The sequence below is a fragment of the Squalius cephalus genome (assembly GCF_949319135.1).
Source record: "Squalius cephalus genome assembly, chromosome: 20".
NCBI lineage: Eukaryota > Metazoa > Chordata > Actinopteri > Cypriniformes > Leuciscidae > Squalius > Squalius cephalus.
Genome location: NC_137141.1, coordinates 18,103,534 through 18,118,039, shown reverse-complemented (window position 1 = coordinate 18,118,039; position 14,506 = coordinate 18,103,534). Strand labels below are relative to the sequence as shown.

Sequence of the window (14,506 nt, the reverse complement as noted above, 5' to 3'; positions counted from 1 at the left end):
TTGGCTCATGGTCTTCAAACAGCATGTGTGTACATTTGAGATATTTTGAGGTGTGTGTGTGTATGTGTTTGGGGGTGTTTGAGGGCACAGGGGGGAGTAATACAGGCAGATGGCCTTTCCCTCCTCTCTCATCTGCTACAGTCTGGGTGCCAGATAATATCTCACACACACACACTTCTAAATGGAGGAGTGTGTGACAGTCATTCATCGAGCATGTGCACAGATTTGATCCTGTATTCTGCATTAGAATATGTTAGAAGCGGAGCATGTGGTTACTTATCTTTAAGTAAAGGGCATGAAACATTTATATCTCAAGGTTCTCATGGATTTCTGTCATAGCATTTGGTTAAATCCTGGCACACAAACATACTCTGATTCAGCTGAACATTTTTATTTTTTTATTTTTGTCTGGTTGGGGCTAGGTTTTACTTGGCATCAGTCATTACTCCAGTCTTCAGTAACACATGATCCTTAACAAATCATTTTAATATACAGAAACTTTTCTAATCATTATCAATTTTGAAAACGATTGTGCTGCTAAGTATTTTTGTGGAAACCGCAATTCATTTTGTTCAGGATTCTTCGGTGAATAGAAAGTTTAGAAATAGAAAGAACAGAATTTATTTGATGTTATGAATTCTGTCAGTTTATTTGATCAAATTAAAAGCATTGCTGAAAAAGTATTTCTTCTTTTGCAATAATTTTTTATGTTTGTTTCGTATACAGTACTCCCTGTGGAAGTGGCTCTTATTTAAAATCAATATTACTGTGAGCATTCAATCATGGCTATTGAATGTTGTACAGTGTTTCTGGACTTTTTGTGACACTTTGGACACTGTTTGTCTCTCAGTAGAAAACTAATATCATACACGACTTGGAGAAGTTTCACACACTCTCTTGCTCTCTCATTCTCACTTGCATCCTCCATCTCTTATTGTCTCACTAATTCACAAATAATTAAACACACCCACATTACATTACGGCCATGGTCTTGTCAACACTTAGTTCCTTTATTACTTTTCTTTAATCCAGATTTACAGTGTTTCATGATATCTCAAGATACTTGTAAGCCTGTGGAGCCTTTTTACCTCCATACTTTTTGTGTCTTCACTGCTCACTCAGTTAGCCTCTCTCTTTTCTCTCTGTCCTAATGACGGGGGTTGGGATTATCCTTCTCACCTGACTTTAAATTCCCAGTGTAATTATAATCCATGAATCGAGCTAATCTCAGTCCCACAGCTGGATGGACATCTCCAGTTCTCCTCAACAGTTGTTGGGATGGCACTGAAAATTACACTCTGTATGTATTATTAAGAATATCTGTAATGTATGATCTATAGCATACCACTAAAGCAATTATAATTAATTCCAGATGAAGTATAAATGAAATATCTATAAAAAACCCTGATAGAACCAGACTATTATTAATTATGTGGCAGTGGTAATGTTTGTGTTTTGGATAGCTGTTGAGTTTAGAAAGTATAGACTATTCTAGACAATATTTTCTGAACACAATTACAACAGACTTAAGTAAGAAAGATGTGTGCATGTGTACAATATTGCATCCCGCATCTGCAGGCTGTCTGCACCTGGGTGCTGAGGCCACACACACACACACTTTTTCAGAAAATTAGTTTTAACATTTTACTTCTCACTGTGTGTGTGTGTGTCAGATATGGTTTTATGGAGGATGGTTGGGGTCTGTAATGATAAATTCCTTGTAGAAGCATGATTCTGGGTCACACACTGCTGTTCTGCCTCCAGAGACCCACAGACACACACACTCGCAAGTTCATGCATGCCGGCACACATTAACTGCTGCCCCTCAGAGAGAACAGGAGAGAGTTTAAAGCACTTCCAGCTGCCCGAACTCACATGAACTATTCAGTACATCTCTGATTGACTCATTAATTGACTGATTTGTTGATTGGCTGATTGTAGACTTGCTAAATTAGTTCATTAATAATAATAATCATTAATAATAATAATAATTATAATAATATTGTAAATTGACAATACATAATCTGTGGAGGTTATATAAATCTTATTATTATTATCACCAAGTGTCATAAATTGTGCGTTGCTGTCACGATATATCAGTTGTGTTTGTTAGTTTAGTTTTCATGGACTTTTAGTTTGTTCTCATTCATCACATGCGTCCCTTTGTTTGAGTTTTCCCGCCACTCATCTGTTTCCATGGACACTAATCCTCATCACAGCTGTTCGTTGTTTAGTTCATCTCCATGTATATATTAGTTCCTCATTTTCACTCAGTGTTGGTCTGGTCTACGTTTAAGTTAGCGTGTGTAGTTGCGTCAGTCTGAACATTATGTGAATTACTTTGTGGATTTTTATTAAAGTCTGTGTTTTGAATCATCATCATCGTTGTCGTCGTCACTGTCACTGTCATCATCGTCATTGTTATCTTCTTCGTGTATTCCAGCACCCTTGCTGACCGCTGCCAGGCTTAAAGTCAACCTGAACTGTCATTTGTAACCTTTTTTATTTGTGTGATTTTACATAATTGTGACAATTCTGACTTTTTTTTTTAGTTTATACCTCACAATTCTGAGAAGAAAAATCTGAATTGTAAGATTTAAACTCGATATTCTGCCTTTTTTCCCCTCAGAATTGCTACTTTATATCCAGCAATTGACTTTTCTTTTCTTTTTTTAGTTGTGATATAAATTCACATAATAACTTATGAGATTTGAACTCACAATTGTGAGAAAAAAGTCAGAATTGTGAGATTTTGCCCCCTATGAACTGCATATGTGAATATTATGTAGACCTATTGTTTACATCAAATTCATGCATTAATAGAAGGGTAATCGTCACAGGTTTCATCAGTCCAGTATATCTATTTAATGGCTTGCAACCATAAGCGTCTGCATTTAGCTTCAAAGGGCGTCTTTTTGACGATGGTATGCTGTAAAAATGAAGACCTTTTTTTTGCATTCCGATTCTGACATCCAAAGACATTTTTTCTCTTATTCCATGCATCTTGCCCATTATCCTCCACTTGTTACCACTGTTTTTCCGCCACCTCGATATGCACATAGCTGTAAGTGATGTAGATGTGCTCCCAAATGGTATATTTTTCTTATGTTTGATTTAAGATTACGCTGATTTGTTTGGAATAACTTGCTCTGATTAATCATTCACAATACGACCTGTACCATGCATTAGGAAAGTAAATAGGGTCAATAGGTTTTGATTTCATGTGTACTTTAACATTTTGCCATTTCAAATGTAACAAACAGGACAATAGATGTGATTGTCTATCTGTTTCTGTTAGGTAGAGTCAGTAGTATTGAATCTCTCCACTAGGGTCCAGTGTGAGTCTGGATATCAGGCACATTCTGGTGATGTCATCTGTGCCTGACATAGACCTTTCCCTAACATGCCTCTGCTTTACATGTAAAAAGATTGTTGCAGATGGGCATTACATTTCACATTTTCAGCAAACACAGTGAACACTCACAAACAACATCAGCACTAATAACAAACAGACATCCAGACACAGTACTGACAGCCTGACACATCACTCACTTACAAACTGAGTGAAAATGCATACTTAAATATTGTATTGCTACATCCAGTCTGTGTTGGCATTTCGTCATGTAGGAGCGAAGCTCATTTATCTTTCTAGAATGTATAATGATGCCCTATTTCTGAAAGCGTGGAAATCCTCCAGTGCCCATGGGTTTAAAGCAGGTGTAGCCCTTGTGAATACCTCTGTGTCTGACTGTATTTGAGAGAGAGAATGATGACTCTCATACACTCTCCGTGATTGGCTGATGAGGTGGAGGTCATTGAGGGAAACCATCACCACGGTTACCGAACATCTTGAGCTCCTTCAGATCACATTCTCTTTCCCCTCCTCCTCTGTTGCCATAGCAACGCCACCATCCCAGAACGAGGAGACCTGTGATGCACCCCAAAGCATCATGGGATGCCTCTCTGCATAATCAAAGTGTGTGTGTGTGTGTGTGTGCCTGTATGTTCAGGTGCATGTCTACTGTATGTCTACATGTTTTACTGAGAGAATTCCATGAAACATGAAACATGAAGCAACAGCGTACATAAATAATCACTGCAAAAACTAAAAAAACAAAAGTGTTGCAGATGTGGTGTGTAACATGTGGTGTGTTGGAAATATGTCTAAAGAGTATTTGAGGGGTTTACAGAAGTAGTTATTAAATGTCCACAAAGCCTTTCAAAAGCATGTCCATGTTTCACACCCAAAATCAAAAGAAAAGAACAAGAAATATATTTTTTTGCATAACATGATGTATGTTTTTAGTACTATTAAGATTTTTAGTTTTCATTACTCTAATGCAAAATCATTTTATTAATATAAATAATAAATAGATCACTAAAATATTTATATTATAAAATTGATAAAAATACAGTAAAAACAGTAATACTGTGAAATATTATTACAATTTAAAATAACTCTTTTCTATTTGAAGATATTTTAAAATGTATATTTGTTTTAATTCTGTATATTTATATCATTTTTAAATTAATACTATTATTTAAATTTGCATTTAAAATATCCATACATCATGGTAGCATTTCTTATACATTAATTTATGCTATTTCTTTGTACAATTTTTTAATTATCATTGAGAATGTTTTTATGAGATTCACCTTAAAAAAAAAAAGTTTGTTGTTAAAGTAATTCACTACTATTTTTAAATATATAAATATAATATATATAATAAAAATCTCTTGATGCAAGCTTTACAATTTATGTGGTTAAATCTCAATAATGAACAAATGCAAGAGTAAAATATTTTTTTGTTGTAAAATCAAATTGTCAATGCCGGTTAGCTCTCCATATGTTCACACAGTATGTGTCTGTCTAACACACAGCTCTAGGCCACTCCCCTTTTCCATAAACACATACTGATAATACACGGAAAATAACAAACAACCAACGGTACATTCAACAGAACAGTATATTCAAACAGACACTAAGATACACACAGTGCAAGCACAGTATGTAAACAACTCTGTATAATGTGTGACACGCTTCATCCCTTTGTCAGAGGTACAGCTGGGGTGCGTGTTTACATGATGGTGCGGTGGCCCTAATACTGGGGGGAAATGCCCCCTAATCCTTTTTTAAGCTGCACCATGAACCCAGCATTCAGCCTAATAGACCGACCCCCAGCAGTCCTAAACACACACGCTCTTTTTATTCAAAAAGGGAGTAGATAAGCATTCAGACAATACAAACCAGGCACATAAGGGTTTGCAGGGAGGGGGAGACTGCAGAATGGAGGGAAAGGGAGTCTGCCATAGTCCTATTTGCAAATGCATTAGAATCAGCTGCTATATTTGGACCCCCTTAACACCTCATATCACTATTCAAAAGACCCCCACCCTCTGTGTTCTGTGTGTATGACAGAAAAAGATAGAGAGAGAATCAGAGAGGTAGTGGGAAAGAACATAAAACATGATATTTTGTCTGTGCTGAATGAAGATTGGAGCTGGTGCCCATTGGATAAATAGAAAGAGGGAGATCGTTTTGGACAGGATTGTGAACAGTCAAAGAAAACCGAGAAGTCGATTTTCTTTGACGCAGAAGGAGAGGTCAAGTTGTATAAGAGAAAGGAAGAACAGAGCAGGTTGGATTCAAAGTGACTTTGTATTTATTTTACTGTAGTACCGGAGAGCTTTGTATCCTTGAATCCGTACCCACACACACGTCAGGTGGAAGTGTGTCTTTGAGCATCCTGCTGCCAGGGCATTTTTTACACATCACATGACTGAATGGCACCTTGCTGGCCGCAGAGCTAAAGAAGTAAGTGATCGGGTTTCTGTGGGACTGCAGGAAAAATGGCGGTGGAAGAGGCTGCTGACTATTTTTCCTCCGTAAGTACTCTACAAATATGACTGGGAATGGTTGGGAAGTATGTGTTGATTTAAATAGGTCTGTTGGGAATGGTTGGGAAAATGTAAGATTTGTTGGTTGGGGATGCTTGGGTCATTGTGTAAGAGACCCTGAAATGCTCTTGCTCTTTATCTGCTACACCTTGAGTCAGATTTTGTTTTTCAAACATTTTATTCACATATTTCTTGAATACATGATATATTTGACACCTTTGGTCATTTTAAACTCTCTGCTAGACCCTCTGCAGTTTAAATGGCGCAAAGTCTTCTCTGTTGGTCTTGCTGGGCTCAGATTTCCAGATTTTGTTTGCAGAATCCTGCAGAGCTGAATGTCCTCACAGATATTAGAGAATAACTGTTTGTTTGGAGAGTGGCTCTTTTGTCTGTTGAGTTGTATCACATGCAAAAATAATATCTGCTTTATGTTTGTTAGTGTTAGTGTCGACATTCATGTTGGTCAGGCGCTCCAACTCTACCTTTGCTCTAGTGCTTTTTTACTGACCTTGATCGGGTGTGCATGCATGGTAATATAAGCAGAGTGATTGCCGTGCTCACTACTGTTCTAGACCACTTTATCTATGTCATTTACCTAACAAAGCTTATACTGTACATTCATGACTGAATGTTTCTACCTCTTTAAGCTGTTGTGACTGTGGGTCTTCAGTTTTATTGTGATGCTGAGGTTGGAAAGACATTGCAGTCCTGGATTTGAATCTATCTATCTATCTGTCTGTCTCTCTCTCTGTCGGTCGGTCGGTCATATTGGCCATTAATAAGATTTAGATCTCCATCTACTTCAGCAGTAATGAATAGTGATACATTGTCAAATATTTAACTCTTCAAGTTACTATTTCTTCCCCTTTAAGAGTCACTGTGTCCATGTAATGATAGTTTTTATTGTATTTTAGTTTCTTTTTCTTTTTTTTTAAACAAAGTAGTTGTATAGATTTTTGATATTGACTGTTATTTGTTATCAGCCATAATATGAAAATTATTATTGCCTTGGTATCGGTTTCTACATCGGTGCATCTGTACTTATAAACTTATAGTGTATATATGGTGAATATTTTGATTTTAAATTAAGAACAATGGATATGAATCAGTCACCAGTTGCTTTTAGGTATGTTTTAAAAATGGTTGAAGTGCGAATCAAAACGGACAGGCTGAAAAGGAGTGGAGGAGGGATTTTAAAACTAAACAATACCGGACAGCTTCACTTGTGGCCATTATGCCCGACCCAGATGGTCTAAACTGACCAACACCATTGCAAAACCAACCACAACTGGTCCGATCCAACTGTAAATCACAACATGTTTTGCATTGTTTGACTGTAGCTGCATATACTGATGCTGATGTTGTCTGTTCAAAGGACAGGCTTGTGTGTGTGTGTGTGTAGTCACCCTGTCTGCAGCCACACTGACGGGTAGCTTTGTTTTTTGCCAATCATGCAGTATTCGAGCTCACTGCTTATCTAGGAACTGAAGAGACACTGGGACAGAGAGGCAGAGACTGGGGTATTATTGGGTCAACTATTTAAATGCTCTCTTTCTCTTTTCTTTTATGAACAACAGCTGTACGGACATTAACATTTTGTTTTCATAAGCAGTGTCACATAATTTTAATCAGCTATGACCTTTTCTCTTCTTTCCTCATGTCTTCCTTTCAGTCCAGTATCTCTGATGTTTTAATAACAGCTGTACCCTAGAGAATGTCTTATGTAAGATGTGTCTTTTTGGTCACTGGGTGTGTGTTTGTGTGTCCGAAACTGTGTGTATGAGGTAGCACAGAGCGTTTCCACTGTACCGTGTGTGTACTGTACATGCATAAAGTGTTCACAGGATTTCCCACAATGAAATATTGATGCTTACTATTTTAAAACAGAGAGGCCTTTCACATTGAGATGAATTATACAACGGGAGCATTTGTAATGATTCAGAGCTCGACACTTGACACACAGGTTGCTAACACCAGTGTCACAGGGAAATATTATTTACTTTTAGTTTTGGTGTTGGGGGAAGTATATCAAAAACTGATCTTTGGTAAGTGCTCCATGTCTGTGCTTTACATTACAGTATAAACACCAAGAAACTGTAACATCAACCTGTAAATATAAAGAATTTTTTTTAGCATTTACAGAAAGCTACTTGTAAGACATGGCACCAGTTTTTCAAAGCGTAATCTTTACACAATGCCAATTCATGACTTGTGTGTGTGTGTGTCAACAGTAGGACAGGACTTTTTTTAAGTTTGCATTCAGTCATACATTTTTAGCTAGTTTCTCACAACCTCCCACTGTTTTACTTACTGAGAAAATATTTATCCTCTGTGGTGACTGAAGTATGTATGGTTTTGTGTAATACTAAAGTGACACAAAAGATGAAGGATCTGTTCTGATGGAGATAAATGTCTGAATGCTGTGGAAATTACCAAGGTCGAGTAAAGAGTGTGTTCATGTTATGAGTGTTAAGGTTATGTAAAGATTAGAGTCAAATGTTTTATGGATGTTGTTGGTGTTCTGTGATGCTACTTTGTAGGTTGTTTATGAATGTTTACATGTTTGTGCATTGTGTAAATGGCTTAAGATAGACTATGTTGTGTAGTGTTAATTTTCCTGTTTGTCCTTTATTGTAATGCAACAGACTTAAGCACTGGTTAGCAGGTTCGGCATTAGTTTACGCTTCAAAGTCTAAAGTTTAGGGTCAGTGCGATTCTTTTTATTTCTTTTCTTTTTTTCTTTTTGTTGTTGTTGTTGTTGTTGTTGTTGTTGTTGTTGTATGAAAGAGATTAATACTTTTAATCAAGGATACATTAAATTGATCAAAAGTGACAGTAAAATTATTTGTAACATTACTGAAAAGCAGCACAACTGTTTTCAACAGATAATAATAAATGTTTCTTGAGCAGCAAATCAGCATAATGGAATGATTTCTGAAGGATCATGTGAAACTGAAAACTAGAGTAATGATGCTGAAAATTCAGCTTTGCCATTACAAAAATAAATGACATTTTAAAACATTAAAATAAAAAACAGTTGTTTTATATTGTAATAATAGTGCAACAGAATGTATTTTCAAGTGTAACAGTAACAATATTACTGTTATTACTGTATTTTTTATCAAATAAAAGCAGCTTTGGTGAGCATAAAAGACTTCAAAAACATAAAAAAAGTCTTACGACCCCAAATGTTTGAACTTGTCACTGAGCAGCTTTTTTTATCCAAAGCTTTCATTAAACTTATAGTACTACAGAGATCCCATCGGAGTAATGAAGGGTTAAGAGTCTTGCTCAAGGTCACTGTGATAACAGGATCTATTCAATTCCTATTCAATGGCACCTCGTTCCTCGGATTGACCCAAAAACACATATATTAGAAAATCAGATCTTATCCAATAGGACACCAGCACTCACATTATGTTCTTTGTGACTATATATATATATATATATAGTGGGTGTGGATGGGTGTTATTTTCCCAGACAGAATCCTCCAGGGAAGGAGTTATGGGTGACAAACTGGAAAAACTCATTAACTCAGAGATAAGAGGTGAAATCACAAAAAAAAAAAAACGCCACACGCATAAAATGTCCTTTCTCTCAGTCTTTTTTATTGTGTATGTGTGGGGCAGAATTAGTTTACCGTAAGCATTACCCTCTGAGCAAAGGCATCTCTTGCATGTGATTTTAATCCATCATTTCATACGGCACAGACTGTAAGTGTCTGATGATACAAGCGCGCACACACACACACAGGAAATGGAGGTTCTCCCAGCAGAATAGGTCGAATAAATGGCTAGCTAATGAGCTTAGAGTTCATTATGAACTGTGAATCTCACAAAAGAACACTGTTACAAAAACACATCTGTCATTTTCTGTGCAATATGTTGAGAGTTTTTGTCACTAGATGAATGTGAATAAATGATCATTTATCTCTGTGATATGCCAGGTCTCTTCTTGTCAAACTCATATGAGTTACTTTTGGAAAGTGAACCTTTCTTTCCAGACCTTCTTGCCAACCCACACACACACACACACACACACACACACACACACTGATGGTAGATATGGGGAGGAGTTTGTCCTGGGTTTAGTTAGAACTAAATATAGCTGCTCATTTAGAGGAATTCCCCATGTGTGTGTGTCTCTGAGATAAGCCTGTCATATTCTTTATAAAACAGAATGCGTGCTTATGTGTGAGTGAGGTAAACTCTACTGAAATTTTGCTGTGTGTCCTCTTCTGTCAACAGCAGTGTCCCTGAATCAAACTGAGGCTGACAAAAGAAGACACATTCACGAGGCACACGCATGCAAACACATCGTATTTTCTCGCCAAATCATGCACTCTTCCTCATATACGCCTGAGAAGAGAACTAATGCTGAGTGAGAGACTGAAAGATCAGAAGGAGAGTGGGCGGAAACCTGTGTCAGAATAATAGCTGTTATTTAGTGTTCTGTTCCGTATCCGTTGATGAGAGACCAGAGCTGTTTTTGGCTGGATTTTCAACAGGAACGCTGGGATATCAGCTTTGCGATAGACTGCCAATGGTTCTAGGTGTTCGGTGAAACTTTGATCCTTTGTCACGCTACAATCGTAGCTTCTCTGTAGGACGTTGACTTGTAAACAAAAGCTGATGTTTCCCTGGATGTGTGTATGTGTGTTTTTGGAGACAAATGGCACCGAGTAAAGATGGAGTTGGTATGAATTCATTTAATTTCAATGCATTTCAATGAGCTGAAAGCTGTAAATATGTTTGGTTTGTTCATTTGACCTCAGTTGCCCTGGATTTGACCTTTAACCCTGTCATCAGAATAATAAACTTCTGCATTTTCTCTCATCACTTGCAGCCGGACAGCAATGCCAGTTACCTGCGGGCAGCGAGGGCAGGGAACCTTGAGAAGGTCCTTGACTACCTGAAGACTGGTGTCGACATCAACATCTGTAATCAGGTATGAATTATTTCTGTCACTATATGACAGGATGTAACAATATCGTTATCATGACTAAGAATGATGATAGTAAATTGTCAAATTTCCAGCGTGACAAAATGTTATTTCCATAAGTGCTGTTTTGTGATGCTGTTGGATGTTTGTATTGTACATTTTTACTGTTAGAATACACAGATGGTGTTCTTTATGTCTATATGACGTAGATAGTTTTGAACATTTTTATTTAATTTTTATTCAGCAAGGATGCATTAAATTGATAAAGCGTTAAGCAGTATAGACATTTATAATGTTACAAAAGATTTCTGTTTCAAATAAATGCTGTTCTTTCTATTCATAAAATAATCCAGAAGATAATGTACAGTATCACAGTTTTCCACAAAAATATTAAGAAGCACAAATGTTTTCAACATTGATAATAATAAATGTTTATTGAGCACCAAATCAGCTTATTAGAATGATTTCTGAAGGATCATGTGACTGAAGACTGGAGTACTTGCAATATTTTACAATATTACTGTTTCTACTGAATTTTTTATCAAGTAAGTGCAGCCTTGGTTAGCATAAGAGACTTCTTTCAAAAACATAAAAAAAAAAGAAAATTGAATTTGGTGATATGAAGGATCTGAAAACAGAAAACTTTATGGATATTTAGGATTTGCGAGTCAAAGAAAGTCTTTCTGAATCCCTCACAACATTTTGCTTAGAGATCACTTAAGGAAAATGTCACAGCTTGATCTATATATATATATATATATATATATATATATATATATATATATATATATATATATATATATGTATATAGATCAAGCTGTGACCTATATATATATATATATATATATATATATATATATAATATATATATTTATGTATATATATATGGTCCAGGCTGGTTTGTATTGGAATGCTGCTGGTAACCATAACCATCCTGTTCACTAGGAAAACTTGCGTTGTGTGTTTCAGAATGGGTTGAATGCATTGCATCTGGCATCCAAAGAGGGGCATGTGGAGGTGGTGGCCGAGCTGCTCAAACTGGGTGCCGACGTAGATGCAGCAACCAAGGTCAGTTTGACAGACACACACACACACAGCTTGAGGAGATGTTTGTATCGGTGTTTGATATCACATGGTGTTTTCTGTGAGCATGTTCACACTGGGTATAAAAAGCCTCTAGTGCTGCATTCACTCTGCAGGAATGAAGTGTGTGTGTGGAGGTAATTTACAGGCCAGCGGAAACAACACCTCTCTGGCAAAGGGGACAGAATGCTGGTGGTGGGATACCAGTGGGACAAAACACCCCTTTGGATAGGGTGACACAAACAGGTGGTAGAGGATTAATCATGATATGCCACTCATTCTCTCTCGCTGTTGTTTCTCTATCTATTCTAATCCAGAAAGGAAACACGGCGCTGCACATCGCCTCACTGGCGGGACAGACGGATGTGGTGAGAGAGCTAGTGACCAATGGGGCCAGCGTCAATGCACAAAGCCAGGTACACACTTCATACTCCACAAACACACTTTTAAGTCTTTCCCCGCCATTGACGGTATTTTTCCTCATTTGTGAGATAACGCTACCATTGACGAAATGATCCGGCTTTCCATGTTTTCAGTGTTATACGGTAGGGGCGCTATTACGTGTCTTCTGAAAGAGTACAGAACATGCGGATCAAAACACAGGCGAAAAAGAAGCAGAAACAAGCGATAAAAGCATTGCTTTTGCACTTTGTAGTCTTTAAAAAAAACTTGATTTTCTCAACTTTTTGTTCAAAATGTTGCTTTTTTATGAAACTTACCCACATTAAAGTATTGATAAAAAAAAAAAAATACATAAAGCTAGAATAAAATTATTTGTTTTGTTTAAAAGCAGAGGCTCTGTTTTTTATTTTGATATATGAATATATTCATACTGCTAAGTATTCTGGGGGCCATGAAAGTTTTGTGAAAATGATCAAAAATGCTGGCGATGGATGGCAACTTTAAAATGTAAAAAAAAATTCTAGCAGGGAATGCATATGCACATGCACGTATCATTTAGTTGGATCAACCAGCTTTTCTGCTAGGCAGCGCACATACTCTCTCAATCTGTTGCTATTTTAGATGACCAGTCAATAAACACCCAAATATACACACATTCACACACACACATACACACACATTGCTTTGAACTTGAGCTCAGTAAGTTATGAAGGCCACCTACATTACTGGTGTGCCAGTAATAACAGGATTTCCTGCTCTGATCTCAACACAGTACATACAGATGTAAACACTCGAAAAAATATTCTGCAATTTTGTAGCATTTTATTTTTATAAATGCTACAGTTATGAAGTTAGTCAAGTTTTTTTTTTTAATGACAGTTGTTTTACCCTCTCTCTGACCTTTATAATGATCATGTTTTGCGGGGGAGTATGTCTACATGGTAGATTGAAATCTTTTTTGTTAAAGGAGCAAGGAAATTCCATTTTCCATCACATATTCCTTTTATTTTTAATCCAGTGCTATTAGAATTACACATATATGCATAAAATGACATGAAATTGATTTTTGAACTCACAGCAAAACTGCTAAGACATAGAATTGGTAAAACCTGATGATGAGGGCAGATTGTGTCTGTGTCCCTGCTTGATGCTCCATCATCACAAAGTATTGCTCTCTCTTTACCTGCACTGTCAGCATCTCTGTGTTGCCATGGGAACAGGGTCACTTAGGTTAAGGCAGGGGGGTGTAATGGGGTCTGTCCTCTCTGGGGAAATCTAAAAAAATATTAAAAATGACAGAGTTGCCATGGTAACCTGTATGTCTAGTTACAACATCAAGATACTGCTTATTAAGAAATTCGAAATAAAAATGTTCACTTCTGATTGATTTTTCTTCGCCGAGAGGAGGGGGTGGGTTGCTCAGCAGAGTGTAGATGGGGTAAACAGCGTGTCTATGAAACAATAAATTTTGTGCATTTCAATTAGAGTCTCAGGTCTGCTTTTGATGGCTTTTAAAATATTTGTTGTTTCAGTTCATATATATTACAGGGCACATCACACGGCTCTAAAAATGCTGCGTGGCTTCTGAAGTGCTGTTTTGGGAATAGTTTTAATGCCAAGGTCATTTTTTAAATGGCAGTTTTGCAATAGTAAAACTTGGATAAATAACGTAAAAAGGGAAAAGAGTGAGAAAAAAGGGAGAAAAATACTGACTGACTAATGATTCAAATGTATATATAACATTAATGTAATGTTTTTTCAGAATGGCTTTACCCCACTGTACATGGCCGCACAGGAAAACCATTTGGATGTGGTGCGCTTCCTCCTAGAGAACAACTCCAGCCAGAGCATTGCTACAGAGGTTTGTGTGTGTGTGTGTGTGTGTGTGTGTGTGTGTGTGTGTGTGTGTGTGTGTGTGTGTGTGTGTGTGTTGAGTGTTTTTGTGGGTGTGTGAGTCTTTTATTGATTATTGAGGTGAGCCTGGGTGACCTTGAGTTGTAAGTGCTTTCTACTTGCCTCAGTCCTCCTCCCCACATCTTTTTTTCTCATACACAGAATATATACATATATATGTATATATATATGTATATATATATATAATGGTAAAAGTTTTGGGGTCGGTAAGATTTTTTCATATTTTTTGAAAGAAGTCTCTTATGCTCACCAAGGTTGCATTAATTAG

General features: G+C 36.9%; 1 protein-coding gene across 5 annotated transcripts in view; it reads left to right on the top strand.

Moving 5' to 3' along the window:
- The window catches only part of ank3a (ankyrin 3a), a 102,623-nt gene that overhangs the window by 11,430 nt on the left and 76,687 nt on the right, over window positions 1–14,506 (top strand). For all 5 annotated transcript variants that reach the window (XM_079854029.1, XM_079854033.1, XM_079854032.1 and 2 more), the window contains exons 2-5: window positions 10,744–10,845; window positions 11,809–11,907; window positions 12,240–12,338; window positions 14,087–14,185. In XM_079854029.1, the coding sequence (XP_079710155.1) occupies window positions 10,744–10,845; window positions 11,809–11,907; window positions 12,240–12,338; window positions 14,087–14,185 (399 nt within the window). The remainder of the gene's footprint in view (window positions 1–10,743; window positions 10,846–11,808; window positions 11,908–12,239; window positions 12,339–14,086; window positions 14,186–14,506) is intronic.